This window comes from Bubalus bubalis, chromosome X (assembly GCF_019923935.1).
Source record: "Bubalus bubalis isolate 160015118507 breed Murrah chromosome X, NDDB_SH_1, whole genome shotgun sequence".
NCBI lineage: Eukaryota > Metazoa > Chordata > Mammalia > Artiodactyla > Bovidae > Bubalus > Bubalus bubalis.
Genome location: NC_059181.1, coordinates 54,184,650 through 54,200,051, shown reverse-complemented (window position 1 = coordinate 54,200,051; position 15,402 = coordinate 54,184,650). Strand labels below are relative to the sequence as shown.

The 15,402-nt window shown below is 41.5% G+C and overlaps 1 protein-coding gene across 3 annotated transcripts in view; it reads right to left on the bottom strand.

Annotated features, from left to right (window-relative positions):
• SHROOM4 (shroom family member 4) overlaps window positions 1-15,402 on the bottom strand; it is a 246,323-nt gene that overhangs the window by 118,686 nt on the left and 112,235 nt on the right. For 2 of the 3 annotated variants that reach the window (XM_006059480.4, XM_006059482.4), the window contains one exon: window positions 9,318-9,469. In XM_006059480.4, the coding sequence (XP_006059542.4) occupies window positions 9,318-9,469 (152 nt within the window). Of the gene's footprint in view, window positions 1-9,317; window positions 9,470-10,628; window positions 10,681-15,402 lie in introns of those variants that run through there. The other variant, XM_006059481.4, reaches the window with a different exon arrangement.

Genomic DNA, 15,402 nt, shown 5'->3' with positions numbered 1-15,402 from the left:
TTGTATGTTTTTCTCTTTCATCACTTTAAGTATGTCCTGCCATTCCCTTCTGGCTTGAAGAGTTTCTATTGAAAGATCAGCTGTTATCCTTATGGGAATCCCCTTGTGTGTTATTTGTTGTTTTTCCCTTGCTGCTTTTAATATTTGTTCTTTGTGTTTGATCTTTGTTAATTTGATTAATATGTGTCTTGGGGTGTTTCACCTTGGGTTTATCCTGTTTGGGACTCTCTAGGTTTCTTGGACTTGGGTGACTATTTCCTTCCCCATTTTAGGGAAGTTTTCAGCTATTATCTCAAGTATTTTCTCATGGCCTTTCTTTTTGTCTTCTTCTTCTGGGACTCTTATGATTCAAATGTTGGGGCATTTCACATTGCCCCAGAGGTCCCTGAGGTTGTCCTCATTTCTTTTCATTCTTTTTTCTTTTTTCCTCTATGTTCATTTATTTCTACCATTCTATCTTCTACCTCATTTATCCTATCTTCTGCCTGTGTTTTTCTATTGTTGATTCCCTCCAGAGTGTTTTTGATCTCATTTGTTGCATTATTCATTATTGATTGACTCTTTTTAATTTCTTCTAGGCCCTTGTTACACATTTCTTGCATCTTTTCAATCCTTGTCTCCAGGATATTCATCTGTAACTCTATTTTGTTTTCAAGATTTTGGATCATCTTTACTATCATTATTCTGAATTCTTTTCAGATAGACTCCCTATCTCCTCCTCTTTTGTTTGGTTTGGTGGGCATTTATCATATTCCTTTACCTGCTGAGTATTTCTCTGCCTTTTCATCTTGTTTAGATTGCTGTGTTTGGGGTGGCTTTTCTGTATTCTGGCAGTTTGTTGTTCCTCTGTATTGTGGAGGTTCCTCCCTGTGGGTTGCATTGGATGAGTAGCTTGTCAAGGTTTTCTGGTTAGGGAAGTTTGCATCGGTGTTCTGGTGGGTGGAACTGGATCTCTTCTCTTTGGAGTGCAATGAAGTGTCCCAAAGTGAGTTTTGAGATGTCTATGGGTTTGGTGTGACTTTGGGAAGCCTATATATTGAAGCTCAGGCCTATGTTCCTGTGTTGCTGGAGAATTTGCATGGTATGTCTTGCTCTGGAACTTGTTGGCTCTTGGTTTCAGTGTAGGTATGGTGGCTTTTGGATGAGCTCTTATCAGTTAATGTTCCCTGGAGTCAGGAGTTCTCTGGTGTTCTCAGGATTTGGATTAAGCCTCCTGACTCTGGTTTTCAGTCTTATTCTTACAGTAGCCTCTAGACTTCTCCATCTATACAGCACCGATGATAAAACATCTAGGTTAATGGTGAAAAGATTCTCCACAGTGAGGGACACCCAGAGAAGTTCACAGAGTTACATGGAGAAGAGAAGAGGGAAGAGGGAGATAGCAGTGACCAGTAGGAGAAAAGGGGGAATTAAAAGGGGGGAGAACAATCTAGCCAGTAATCAATTCCCTATGTGCTCTCCACAGTCTGGAACCCTCAGAGATGTTCACGGAGTTACATAGGGAAGAGAAGAGGGAGGAAGGAGATAGAGGCAACCAGGTGCAGAAAAGTAGGAATCAAAAGGAGAGAGACAGATCTAGCCAATAATCAGTTCCCTAAGTATTCTCCACAGCCCGGAACACACAAAGAGATTCACATCATTGGGTAGAGAAGAGAAGGGAGAAGGAGGAGATAGAGGTGACCTGGGTGAGAAAAAGGAGAGTCAAAAGGGGGAGAGAGTAGTCAATCCAGTAATCACACTCATAAGTAAAAATGGGTACTGAAGTTTGAATTCTTAAAGGTACAAAATTGGTAACAAATACCAAAATGCACAGGTTAAAAATCTAGTATAGAGGTTAGCCTCAAAGATATACTATTAGAAGAACAAAGCAAAATCACAAAAATTATAAGAAATATATATGAAGTTTGCTTTAAAAATAGGGGTTTTTTTGCAAGGTAATAGTAGGTTATAAAAATGAAAATTAAAGGATTAATAGAGGACTTAAAAGTAAAAAATAATTTTTTTAATTAAAAAATTATAATAGTAAAAATATATCTAGGAATTTCTCTGGAGCTGTTGAGGGCAGTGTGGGGTCAGTTCAGTTTCAGATAGTTCCTTGTTCCATCTTATACTTCTCAAGATCTATAGGCCCCTTCCAATGTATTCAGTGCTAACTAACTACAGGGTTTTAATCTGTTGCTCTTGTCACTTCCAAAGTGGTTCCCTCTGTTTATTTTGGCTTCTTCTGTTTGCCGGTCTCTTCAGTGTCTAATTTCTGCCCTGACACGAGGGGGCGAAGGTCACTTGTTCAGTCGTGCTGTGGGGAGGGAGGAACACTGCAAACAAATATCACTGGCATGTGTGGGGAGTGCTCACAGTGTCTCGGTTGCACTGGGTTTGCCCCCACTCATGGCGTGTGTGCTTTCCCAGACTACACTGCTCAGTCTCCAGGTTGCTCTGCAGGGGAACTTTCTGAGGTAGGCCCTGGGTTGCATGCACTTCCCAGGTCTAAGCCACTCAGGTTCAGGTTCTCAGGTACTCCACAAAGGTGAAGACTCGGTTGGGCCTGTGTTTTGTGCCCTTCCCAGGTCCGAGCAGCTCAGGCGACCAGGTGCTTGGCAAGTACACTCTCCTCCAGGTCGGGGGGGAGGGTTGCATCTTATCACCTCCCCTGTCCCAGCTGCTCAGTTTTCTGGGTGTACAGCAGGTGCGCCTTCTCAGGTGTGCCGTGTGTCTCTTCTGGGGAGCTGATCTCTGGCTGTTGACCCTCCCAGCAGATGTCAACCATCCAGAATCCCAGGTCTTGGTTAGTAACTGGGAGCCTGATCGCACTGATAGCAGTTTGGTAGAGGATGCTGTCTCTGGGGCCGAGATTGCCCCTTTCCAGCTCTGGCTGCCCCCCGCATGCCTCCCTGCCTCTGGCAGGGGATGGGCCAGTCCGCAGCCAGCAGTCCTTTGTTCTGAGAGCTGGCTGGCAGTGCCTTAGGTTCTCTCTCTCTGTCTCTCTCTCTCTCTCTCTCTCTCTCTCGCTAGCCCAGACTTTGGGTTGCTATCTCACATTAGCTCCCTCAGATTGCCCTCAGGGTATTCAGGCCCCATCTGTACCCAACACAGTGCAGCCTGCGCCTCCCTGTCCAGCCCCCGCTTGCTGGTAGTTGACGCAAGCATCTGGGCTACTTCTCTGCTGGGAGTTGCCATTAGGCACGTAATCTGTGGGTTTTATTTATTTACTTCTTTATTTTTTCCTCACGGTTATGTTACCCTCTGAGATTCCAAAACTCCCCACAGACTCGCCGGTGAGAGGGTTTCCTGGTGTTTGGAAACTTCTCCTCTTTTAAGACTCCCTTCCCGGGATGGGTCTCTGTCCCTAACTCTTTTGCCTCTCTTTTTGTCTTTTATATTTAGTCCTACCTCCTTTCAAAGAGAATAGGCTGCGTTTCTGGGTGCCTGATGTCCTCTGCCAGCATTCAGAAGCTGTTTTGTGGAATTTGCTCAGCGTTCAAATATTCTTTCGATGAATTTGTGGAGGAGAAAGTGGTCTCCCCATCCTATTCTTCTGCCATCTCAGGACCACCTCCAAGACTTCTGTTTAAATCTGTTTTCAAGTTTATAAAAGTTTTACAGTATCATCAGAGAACAGAGAAAGTGTGATATCTACTTGTGAGAATTTGCAAAGGTTTTCTTTGTGGCATATCATATGATCGTTTTTAAATGTTATCAGAATATTTGAAAACACTGTCCATAAAATATAATTTTTGACATTAATTTGGCCTTATGAATTATGGTTTTAAAGTCCTTGAAATATATATTTTAGGTCTACTTTATCTGTTATAGCTAAATTATGTTAAAGTCTCCCATATAGACATTTTTATAATTGTTCTTCTTGTTTTGCAGGTTATTTTCTTCATATATTTAGGTACTTCTTTTTTCAAAAAAAAGGTTCATGAATACAAATCCTTAACATAGCTTGTATTTTCTACCAATGTAAAATGAATCTGTTGGGACAATTATGATTATATAGTTATTGGTCTTGTTTTTTCCATAAATATATAAGTGACATGATTAGATGTCTATTTGGAGAATGGAATGATTGGAAGAAGGTGAGACTAAAGGATGAGAAGCCAGTGAGAAGATTATTACAATGGTCCAGATAAGAAATGGGACTTCCATGGTAGCTCAGCTGGTAAAGAATCTGCCCACAATGCAGGAGACCTTGGTTCAACTCGTGGGTCAGGAAGGTCCCCTGGAGAAAGGATAGGCTACCCACTCCAGTATCCTTGGGCTTCCCTCGTGGCTCAGGTGGTAAAGAATCTGCCTACAATGCAGGAGACCTGGGTCCAATTCCTGGGTTGGGAAGATCCCCTGGAGAAGGGCATCGCAACCCACTCCAGTATTCTTGCCTGGAGAATCCCCATGGACAGAGGAGCCTGGCAGGCTACAGTCCATGGGGTCACAAAGAGTCGGACATGACTGAGTGACTAAGCCAGCACAGATAATAAATAATCAACAACTGGATTAAGTTAAGAGCTACAGAGAGGCTTCCAGCAAGTAGAATACTCAAGACTTGGTATAACTTGAATTGAAGTGCGTTGAGGCAAGAGAGGAGCACTGAGGGCAACACCTAGATTTCTGACTTAGTTAACCATTATCTAAAATGCAATATAGGAGGAAGAGCTGGGCTGGCTTTTCAGAATAAGCCATTTACTAAAGTTCCTCCTTTATATTCATCCCCAAAACTCACGTCTGGACTTAAACCCCAGTGCTGAATCTTTGTCAGTTGATTGTTTTACTCAAACAAAGACTTTCCACTTTAGTATAAAATACTAGGGTAAATATTAAATTTCAAGGAGATATTTCATTTATGTGCCAAGAGCTCTTTCATAAATTAGAAGAATAACTTCGACTAAGGAAAAGAAAGAATAAATGTCCTAAAGCATCCCCAGGGTAGTACATAGGTGAAAGTGAGGTTTTCCACAAGAGGGCAGCATCACCTAATAAATTATGTTACTGAATGCTTCTTCCAACAGGGGTTGAAAGGAGGCTGAAAGGATAGAAAATGTACACTGTTGGTGGGAATGCAAACTAGTACAGCCACTATGGAGAACAGTGTGGAGATTCCTTAAAAAACTGGAAATAGAACTGCCTTATGACCCAGCAATCCCACTGCTGGGCATACACACTGAGGAAACCAGAAGGGAAAGAGACACGTGTACCCCAATGTTCATCGCAGCACTGTTTATAATAGCCAGGACATGGAAGCAACCTAGATGTCCATCAGCAGATGAATGGATAAGAAAGCTGTGGTACATATACACAATGGAGTATTACTCAGCCATTAAAAAGAATACATTTGACTCAGTTCTAATGAGGTGGATGAAACTGGAGCCTATTATACAGAGTGAAGTAAGCCAGAAAGAAAAACACCAATACAGTATACTAACGCATATATATGGAATTTAGAAAGATGGTAACAATAACCCTGTGTACGAGACAGCAAAAGAGACACTGATGTATAGAACAGTCTTATGGACTCTGTGGGAGAGGGAGAGGGTGGGAAGATTTGGGAGAATGGCATTGAAACTTGTAAAATATCATGTATGAAACGAGTTGCCAGTCCAGGTTCGATGCACGATACTGGATGCTCGGGGCTGGTGCACTGGGACGACCCAGAGGGATGGAATGGGGAGGGAGGAGGGAGGAGGGTTCAGGATGGGGAACACATGTATACCTGTGGCGGATTCATTTTGATATTTGGAAAAACTAATACAATTATGTAAAGTTTAAAAATAAAATAAAATAAAATAAAAAAAAAGAAAATGTAGGCTTAGGGAGCCATAGGACCTGCCACACCATGAAAACCAAAGGGTCCCACCATTTCCAAGGCCATAATTATAGCTACTCCTAAGTGACTAGCAGTGGCAGATGTCACCACAGCAGGGAGAATGAGGACGTAAAACTCATCAATGGAGGATAAGTGATTGACACACCTGAAAACTCTCATTCTTATGACTGGATCAGAAGCCACTGCTGCAGATCATGTCTATACTCCTTCTAAGTGCTGATATCTCTGTAAAACCAGTATTTCACAAGGGTCTTTATTTCCTGTCAGATCTTTTTATTCCTAATAGTTTCCCAGCAAATCTTGTCTCTGAAGGTTAGTTTGCAAAGCACAATACAGTTTGTTGCTCTCCTTATTTCATAATGGTGGTTGGTTACTCCAATTATGCTTCCTTTATATCCTAGGGAAAGGAGTGGGACTGAAGTTCAGAGAACCCATTATGATAAAGGCATTTTACATATATTGCTTCATTTAATCATCACAATAATGCTATTACATAGGAACTATTATTTCCCATGTGACAGAACTAGGAAACAGCATACATGTGTCTGTCTGACTCCAAAATGACACAGAGAGGGGAGCAGAGGATGGGACTAATTGAGAGAGCAGCATTGAAAGATATACATTACCATAGTCAAATAGATAATCAGTGGGAATTTGCTGTATGATGCATGCAGCTCAAATCTGATGCTCTGTGACAAACTAGAGGGCTGGGATGGGGTGGGAGGTGGGGGGAGGTTCAAGAGGGAGGGAACATATGTATACTTATAGCTGATTCATGTTGTTGTATGGCAGAAACCAACACAATATTGTAAAGTAATTATCCTCTAATTAAAAATTAAAAAAAAACTTTCAAATTCACCAAGCTGCTCCTTCAAGAAGCCTTATTTAAAACCTAAATCATGACCTATCCAAGACAGTGACAGTGTGTCTACTGTTTAAGACATTATTTTACACATTACTTTTTACCTAGGTACATGGACATGCATATATGCTAAGTTGCTTTAGCACTTTGTCTAGCTCTTTGCGACCTCATGGACTGTAGCCCATCATGTTCCTCTGTCCATGAAATTCCAGGCAAGAACACTGGAGTGGGTTGCCATGCTCTCTTCCAAGGGATCTTCCCGACCCAGGATCGAACCTGCATCTCTTATGTCTCCTGCACTGGCCAGCAGGTTTTTACCACTAGTGCCACCAGGTACATGGGCAGGCATGGCTTAATCTTAAGGACCAGCAGGCTTTAATAATATAATAAATCAGTGGGATCCTATATATTTTCATCCTTACTAACTGAGATCATTTGGACATAGAGCAGGAGAAAAATGGAGGAAATAAAAAATGGCTTGGTTTACTAAGGGTCTGGTGGTCCCAGTCACTGAGATCAGGAGCTTGTGAGAAGAAGATGATGTATTAGGTTTTGAGCATGTTTTGTGTGAAATGCTTCTGAGAAATCTAAGTACAAATGTCCAGTAGGAAGTTGGCCACAGGGGTCTGGGGCATAAGAGATATAGTCATCAACATATAGATGATAGTTGAAACTCGGGGATCAGGTGAGATTTTTCCATGGTATATTAATGAAAATAGAAAGGGTAGAACTAGGGGAAACACCAGCATTTAAAAGGGATGGGCAGAGGAAGAGCAGGTGGTAGAGGAACCTCATTTAGAAAATGAACAGAGAGGTAGAAATAGAAAGCAATAGAATATCTTGAAAGTAAAAAAGAAAAGTTTCACAAAGAAGGGCATAATCCAGAGCAATAACATCACATTCCATATGTAAGTCATATACGATGAAGACTGGAAATAACCCACTGACTTTGACAACTAGGAGGTTTCATATATACATACATACATACATACATATATATATACACACATACACATACATGTGTGTGTGTGCATGTGTGTGTATATAAAGAGAGAGAGAGAAAGAGAGCAGTTTCAGTGGACTTCTGGGGGTCAAATTCAGACTGCAGCGGGTGGAAAGCTAAATGGTAAGTAAGAGGAAACAGTGAGTATAGACTCATATACGATGAAGACTGGAAATAACCCTCTGACTTTGACAACTAGGAGGTTTCATATATACATACATACATACATACACACATACACATGTATGTGTGTGTGCATGTGTGTGTATATAAAGAGAGAGAGAGAAAGAGAGCAGTTTCAGTGGACTTCTGGGGGTCAAATTCAGACTGCAGCAGGTGGAAAGCTAAATGGTAAGTAAGAGGAAACAGTGAGTATAGACTCTCCTTCTGGATATGAATTAAGAGACTGGATATGAATTAAAAGAAGATGGGGCAGAAGCCAGAAGAGGAAGTATGACTGCAGGAAGACACTTACATTTTTTTCTAATAAAAATAATTAAGATGGAAAAGCTTGGGGACATGTATAAGATAAAGGAAACAAACTCACATAAGGGGAGAAGCATGAACTCCAGTAGTACAAAACAAATATACAGCAGCAAAATGAAAGGGAGACCAATGAAAACCTCACCAATAGGCAGATGCTTTGACAACAATAGAATGACTGTCCTTATTTTCCTCCTCCTTATGCCACTGTGTGTGTGTGCTTAGTCACTCTGTCATGTCCGAATCTTTGCGACCCCATGGACTGTAGCCCACCAGGCTCCTCTGTCCATGGGGATTCTCCAGGCAAGAATACTGGAGTGGGTTGCCATATCCTTCTCCAGGGGATCTTCCTGACCTGGGAATCAAAATGGGGTCTCCTGCACTGCAGGCGGATTCTTTACCAGTTGAGCTACCAGGGAAGCCCCTGGTATGCCACTCTACTTACCTGGAAAGCTTTTCTCCTCCTGATGGTTTCTTATCAAATTCTACCCATCTTTTAGTTAAGATTCCACCTTCTCAATGAAATCTTACTCTAATCATCTCTTCTGAAGTGCCTTTTCTTTCTCTTGAACTCTAACAGCAATTTCGGTCAACAATTCATTTGACAATCACCCTTACCTTCTGGAATCTCCTTTATGGCTTTCTTAAAAAATGTATTGCTAATTAATTTGTCATACGTGTGTCTTTTCTACCCTGTTAGACTGCACACTCCTCAAGGGCAGGCTTCTTATCTTAGACTTTGCCACAGCCTCCAGAGGGCCTACTATGCTGGGAATAGGGTCTCTTTAAATATATGTGTTTCAGCAGTGGCAGCCTCATGTGAAGGAGTAGATGGAAAAACAGTAGTTTGGATAGGCCCTTGGTGTGTAATGAGTCATTTAGTTCTCTCAAAGGCAAATAAGGATTCTTAAGTCCTACAGAGGTAAAATAAATTTATCCAAGATAACATGGGTAGCATGTGACAGTACTAGGATTTGAACCAAAGGCCCTTTCTCTTATGCCATTCTGCTTCAGTTATCTGCAAAATTCTGTTCATGTGAAACACCTCTTTCCTTGATATTGATAGACATACCTCTATTGAGGCTTTATTACCAACCAAGCGGTTTCAGTGACCCCTGTACTTTACAGCAAATCTCCCTGTACCTTACCTCCTGACAATCAGCTTGAGGGTCCGGAAGGAGCCTTTGATGAGGATGAGAGCCTCTTGGCGGGAGCCATACAATGGAGTGCCATTGATATTCACCAGCTCATCACCAGTCCTCATCTTCTGGGACAAGGCTGCCTTGCCTCCATCTTCAATCTGTATTGTAGAGAACAAAACAGAAAGCAGGTGGTGAGGTGACTCCTTCCCCAAAATTCTACTTCCTGGCTCCTCCCAACCTCTGAGACACAAGAAGTCCTGGGGGATGACACCAAGATGCTCGAAAGAACAGCTAAGAAGCTGGTCACAGTCCATTATTTACTGAAAGCAAAGCCTGGGCATGCCCTTAAGGGAGAAGGCACCACAGATATAATGCAATATCTGCCCTGGAGGAATCCACAGTCCATTTGGGGAGACAAGTGCTTCCAAATAACAAAATGATATTTTAAGAAACCTCAGTGTGTGAGCATAGAATAGCAATCCGTGAAAACAAATTAGGGCCAGAAGAAACTAGGCTCAAAATGACTTTTGGCGAGTTTTTTTCTCTGAGTAGGCTCTGAAGTCTGACAAACTTGAGCATGAGTCTTGGCTCTAGTATTTCCTAGCTGTGTGACCCCAAGGAAGTTACCTAATACCTCCATGTCTCAATGGCCCCAAATGAGAAATACAGAAAATAAGTGTCCCTACCTCACAGGGCCATTAGTATATGAAATGTCTGGGGGCAGTAAGTTCTCAATGAATGTGAGCTCTGATTATTGCAGCAAGGGGGTTGACTCTGAAGACTTTGAAGGTGGCTTCCAGCTCAACCTTCTGTGAATGGAATTGCAAAATATACAAAGGTCATTTATCAATACCTCTTCAACTACAGCCTAGCACAGTGCTTCCAGTGTCTGTCACACAGTGGGCACTGGGCAAAACGGGAATATAGGTATTAACTGTTCCACCACAGCCTACAGAATTTCCATTGGTTAAGGGCAATCTTGGCAGGAATGTAGTGAGGCTGGGAGGTGGGCATTGAAACCAAAGGAAGAACTAACAGCCACTGGAGTAGGTGAAAGCAAAGCAGAATGTCCCCTAAGGATCCTTATTTACATCTACTTTTGTATGTAACATTTTTTCTATCACAGAGGTGAGTTCTACCTATGGGAACATTAATTCCATCCTGGTGATAGGAGTCATCTCATCCATCCTTTAATCTATTCTAAAGTTTTTGGTTAATTTTTGGTAAAGTTTTTGTATGCAAGGGACAACATGCTAACTGCTAAAGATACAGAAATGAATGAGGCACACATAGCTCCCAGATTCAGGGGTGGATTACCATCTAAAGTTCATACGTCCATGGAGATGGGCGGGTGAAAACAGGTCCAACCTATGAATGGAATCAAGAAGAGATGTTTGTTTGCTTGTTAGTTTGTTTCTCTCAGGGGCAAGAAAAAGTTGAAGATGATTAAACCATATAATTCTTAGGGAAAGTCAGGTTCTAAACTGGACAACTAAGGACTGGTTTTTGCTGCAGGTATTTTTACATTTCTTGTTCCAATCTTTCTTTCAGTCTTTTATAGCATCGCTCCAATCTATCCCCATACTGTGTAAGTTAGAATATTGATGAGCTTTTGGTTGGCCAGCTCATGTGCAGTTTGGCAGATGAGACCTCCTGAGCTCAGAGAAAAATGTTAATTCAGGATTTAAAAAATCCCATCAAATAAACTGAAGTTCTGACTTAAATCACAGACTGTTATTAAATTTATTGCTGCTAACCCAACATTTTTTTTAAATTAACCTTTGTCTGACAAATCATAGGTTAGCCAAGTGACATTGAATATATATATACCTTTGTTCTAGTACCTGGGCCACCACTCAAGACAAAACAAGCCAATATTGGTAAATGGGGAACAACTCTCAGCAAATTAATTAGGATCTCTTATTTCCATTGTCATCATTGTTATTACTTCACAGTCACTGCTGCCAAAAAAAGAAAAAGAAGCAAAATGCTATACTTGAATGTCAGAAGTTCTATGTGAATGACTCATTCCTTTGGCATCCATGGAAAGTTATCAGGCAGGATTTTCAACAGGCATTAGTTATCAGAAAGGGCTTCCTTAGGCTAACAAAGAACCATAAACAGGAGCCTAACTAATGAATACTAATAGATTTTTCCTGTTGATGTACATTAGTCTTAATTTACTCTACCTATTTTTAAATTCATATAACTCAATTATCCATATTACCATTAACCATAGCAAGTCTTTCCTTCAATATGTATTGATATTAAGTACCACCTCGGGTTTATTAAGCACTTTGTTACATCAACAAGATTTGTTTATTCTAGATGAGAAAATGAAAGGGGGGTACCTCTTAAACCAAAATGCTTAATTATGGCTGCATCAAAAGCTCAGGCATTTTTCATTCCCTACTGCCACTCTGCCTGCCACCATCTGAATCCTTGCAGGGACTCTTTCTTGGAATGTAGCCTCAAGCCAATTGTTCATGCCACTTTTCCTGTTCCATGCCCTTTCTCAGTCATCAGCAGCATCACCTTCAGAACATGAATAATAATAATTCCATTTTAGCCCAAGTGTGAGGATTTGCAGACAACACACCAGAAAATTATGAGCATTCAGCACAATCCCAAAGTACAGACAGGGCCAGATCAGGAAATGAAACTCTATTTGGTTCAAGAGCCCTTGGACTATACTCCAAACTAGCTCCTTCCCAGACCCAGGGAATTCACTGAGCTATACAACAGATTCCTTCTTACTCCTCCTGACTTTTGGATTCTAGTAAAAAGTATTGCTCACTGGTCTTCCTCCTCCTTCCTCCACCTCTATATTCATGGGATCCAGCATGTTTTCCATTTATTGTTTGGCATCCTGACAGCCAGTTCTCCAGGTCAATGGCTCAACCACATATTTGTTTATATAAAAGATAAAGCAGCTGTTCATTTTTTCTAGCAAGGAAAAGGAATGAGAAGGAAAGAGAAGGGAAAGAAGAAAGGGAGAAAAAACAATATGTATATTCTTCTATAAAAGATATTGTTTTTCCCTTCCTACAGTGCAACTTATAACTGATTGGGGTGCAGGAGAGGTGTGAATCAACAAACATGTTTGGAATAACATGTTCTGCTTGAGGGGCTATATAGCATCATTTGATGCTATCCATTCAATATGGCTAGTCAACTTTCCAGCTCTTCCTGAATCAGCCCTTCAGGGTTTCTTTCTTCTTTCATTTGAAGTGTGGTGAATTCTCAGATTGTACCCAGACACACTGGAATGTCAGTAATAAACACACATCTTTACAAAGCCCAATGTAAACAATGGTTAATTTATGTGTCACTTTGGAATATTTAAGTGATCATTGGGCTAGCAGTGAGTGGCTCAAATAATTGAAAACTGATTGCACAGTCAAATAGCCAAAAGCCAGCTGGTGTTTGGAAAGTTGGGAAGGGATGACAGACTTTGTGTGTGTGTGTGTGTGTGTGTGTGTTCACTCAGTTGTGGCTGACTCTTTGCGACCTTATGGACTGTAGCCTACTAGGCTCCTCTGTCCATAGGATCTCCCAGACAAGAATTCTGAAGTGGGGCTGCCATTTCCTCCCCCAGGCCATCTCCCTGACCCAGGGATTGAACCTGTGTCTCCCGCATCTCTTGCATCAACAGTTGGATTCTTAACCACTGAGCCACCAGGGAAGCCTGGTTGACCTTGGACAAGTCTCTTTCCCCTCCTTTGGCCTCTTCTACCGTTATTGGTTAAAAAGTGGGGGGTCTGACTATATGACCTCTGAGGACCTGTGGATCTCTGACATTCAGTGACCTGTGCACAGTTAGCAAAGTCATGCATTATCATTCTGCTGACACAGATAATCCCACTGTGTTTTGCCTTCACTCATGTTTCACTCCTATGAAACTGACTAATCAACATCCATCTCTCATTTTCCTGTGGTCTTTATCCATTGTTTCAGAGTGGTCCATCAAGGTTGGAACATTTGTAAAAGCACAGCTGGGACACTGAGAGAAATAGACTCCTGAAGCCCTATTTTGTGCTAATGAGCTGGTGAACTGGAAATTTTTGATGAATCCATGAAGCATGAAGTGCTCTAATATCTGTCAACAAAGTGACAAATTGGCTTCTTGAGAGTAAAGACAAACAAAATGGACTTAACAGTATTTACTGGCTTTCTAGTAGCTTTTATACTAAACAAAAGATATTAGCAGATACTTGGGCTTCCCGGGGGGTAGTAAAGAATCTCCCTGCCAATGCAGGAGATGAGGGTTCCATTCCTAAATCAGGAAGATCCCCTGAAGTAGGAAATGGCAACCCACTCTAGTATTCTTGCCTGGAAACTCCATGGACAGAAGACCCTGGTGGGCTACAGTCCACGGGGTTGCAAAGTATTGGACATGACTGAATGACTAAGCACACGCACGGCAGATACTTGGTTAAGTCTTTTGACTAAATGAGGAAATATGAGAAAGTGAAAGAAAGAAAAGTTAAACCAGATTTATCTTGTGGAAAAAATGTGTCTGCAGGAAAAACATCATCAGTAACAATAACCAGCAGGTACTGAATCCTTATTACAATAGTGTAAGAGCAGTATTAAAAGTCAATGATGATTGGTTCAAGATGGTGGAATAGAAGGACATGTGCTCACCTCCTCCTGTGAGAACACTGAGATTGCAACTAGCCGTTGAACAACCAGTGACAGAAGGATGCGGGAACCGACCAAAAAAGATACCCATGTCCAAAGACAAAGGAGAAGACACAATGAGACAGTAGAAGGGGCACAATAACAATAAAATCAAATCCCATATCTGTAGGGTAGGCAACCCATAAACTAGAGAACAGTAATACCAAAGAAGTTCTACCACTATTATGAAGATTCTGAGCCCCATATCAGGGTTTTCAACCTGAGGATCTGGCAAAGGGAGTAGAAATTGCCAGGGGATCTGACTTTGAAGGCCAACAGGATTCAATTGCAGGACCTCCACAAGACTAGAGGAAACAGAGGCTCCACTCTTGGAGGGCATAAACAAAATCTTGTGTGTATCAGGACTGACAGGTAAGGAAGCATGACCTCATAATAGACTGAACCAGATATACCTGCTGGTGTTGGAGTGTCTCCTGTGAGGCATGAGTCAGTGGCGGCTTGCCGCAGGGATGGGGCACTGCCAACAGCAGTTCTGGGAAGTACCCTTTGACATGAGCCCTCTTGGAGGTCACCATTAGCCCTAACATACAGGCTGTAGACCCTAGGACTGGGTCACCTCAGGCCAAACCACTGACAGGGAGGGCATGGAGTCCCACTCATCAGCAGACAACTGGATTAAGGTATTAGTGAGCACAGCCCTGCCCACCAGAGCAAGACTCAGTTTTTCCTACCACCACTCTCCCCATCAGGAACCTTGCACAAGCCTCTAAAATAGCCTCATCCATAAGAGGGCAATCAGAAGAAGCAAGAAGAACTACAATCCTGCAGCCTCCAGAATGAAAACCACAATTACAGCAAGTTAATTAAAACGAAAAGGCAGAGGATTATATCTCAGATGAAGGAACAAGATAAAACCCTAGAAAAAACAATTAAGTGAAGTGGAAATAGGCAAACTTCTAGAAAAAGAATTCAGAATAATGATGGTGAAGATGATCTAGGAACTTGGAAAAAGAATGGAAAAGATGAAAGAAATGTTTACCAAAAACCTAGAAGAACCAAAGAACAAGCAAACAGAGATGAACAATATAGTAGAAGGAATCAATAGCAGAATAACTGAGGCAGAAAAACAGATAAGTGACCTGGAAGACAGAATGGTAGAAATTACTGCCACAAAACAGAATATAGAAAAAATAATGAAAAGAAATGAAGACAGCCTAAGAGAAGTCTGGGACAACATTAAACACACCAACATTCATATTACAGGGATCCCAAAGAGCTAGCAGTTGAAAATTTCCATAACATGGGAAAGGAAATAATAGTCAGAGAGGTTCAAGTAGGATAAACCCAAGGAGGAATACACCAAGACATAGTAATCAAACTGACAAAAATTAAAGAGAAAGATAAAATATTAAAAGCAACCAGAAAGAAATGACAAATAACATACAAG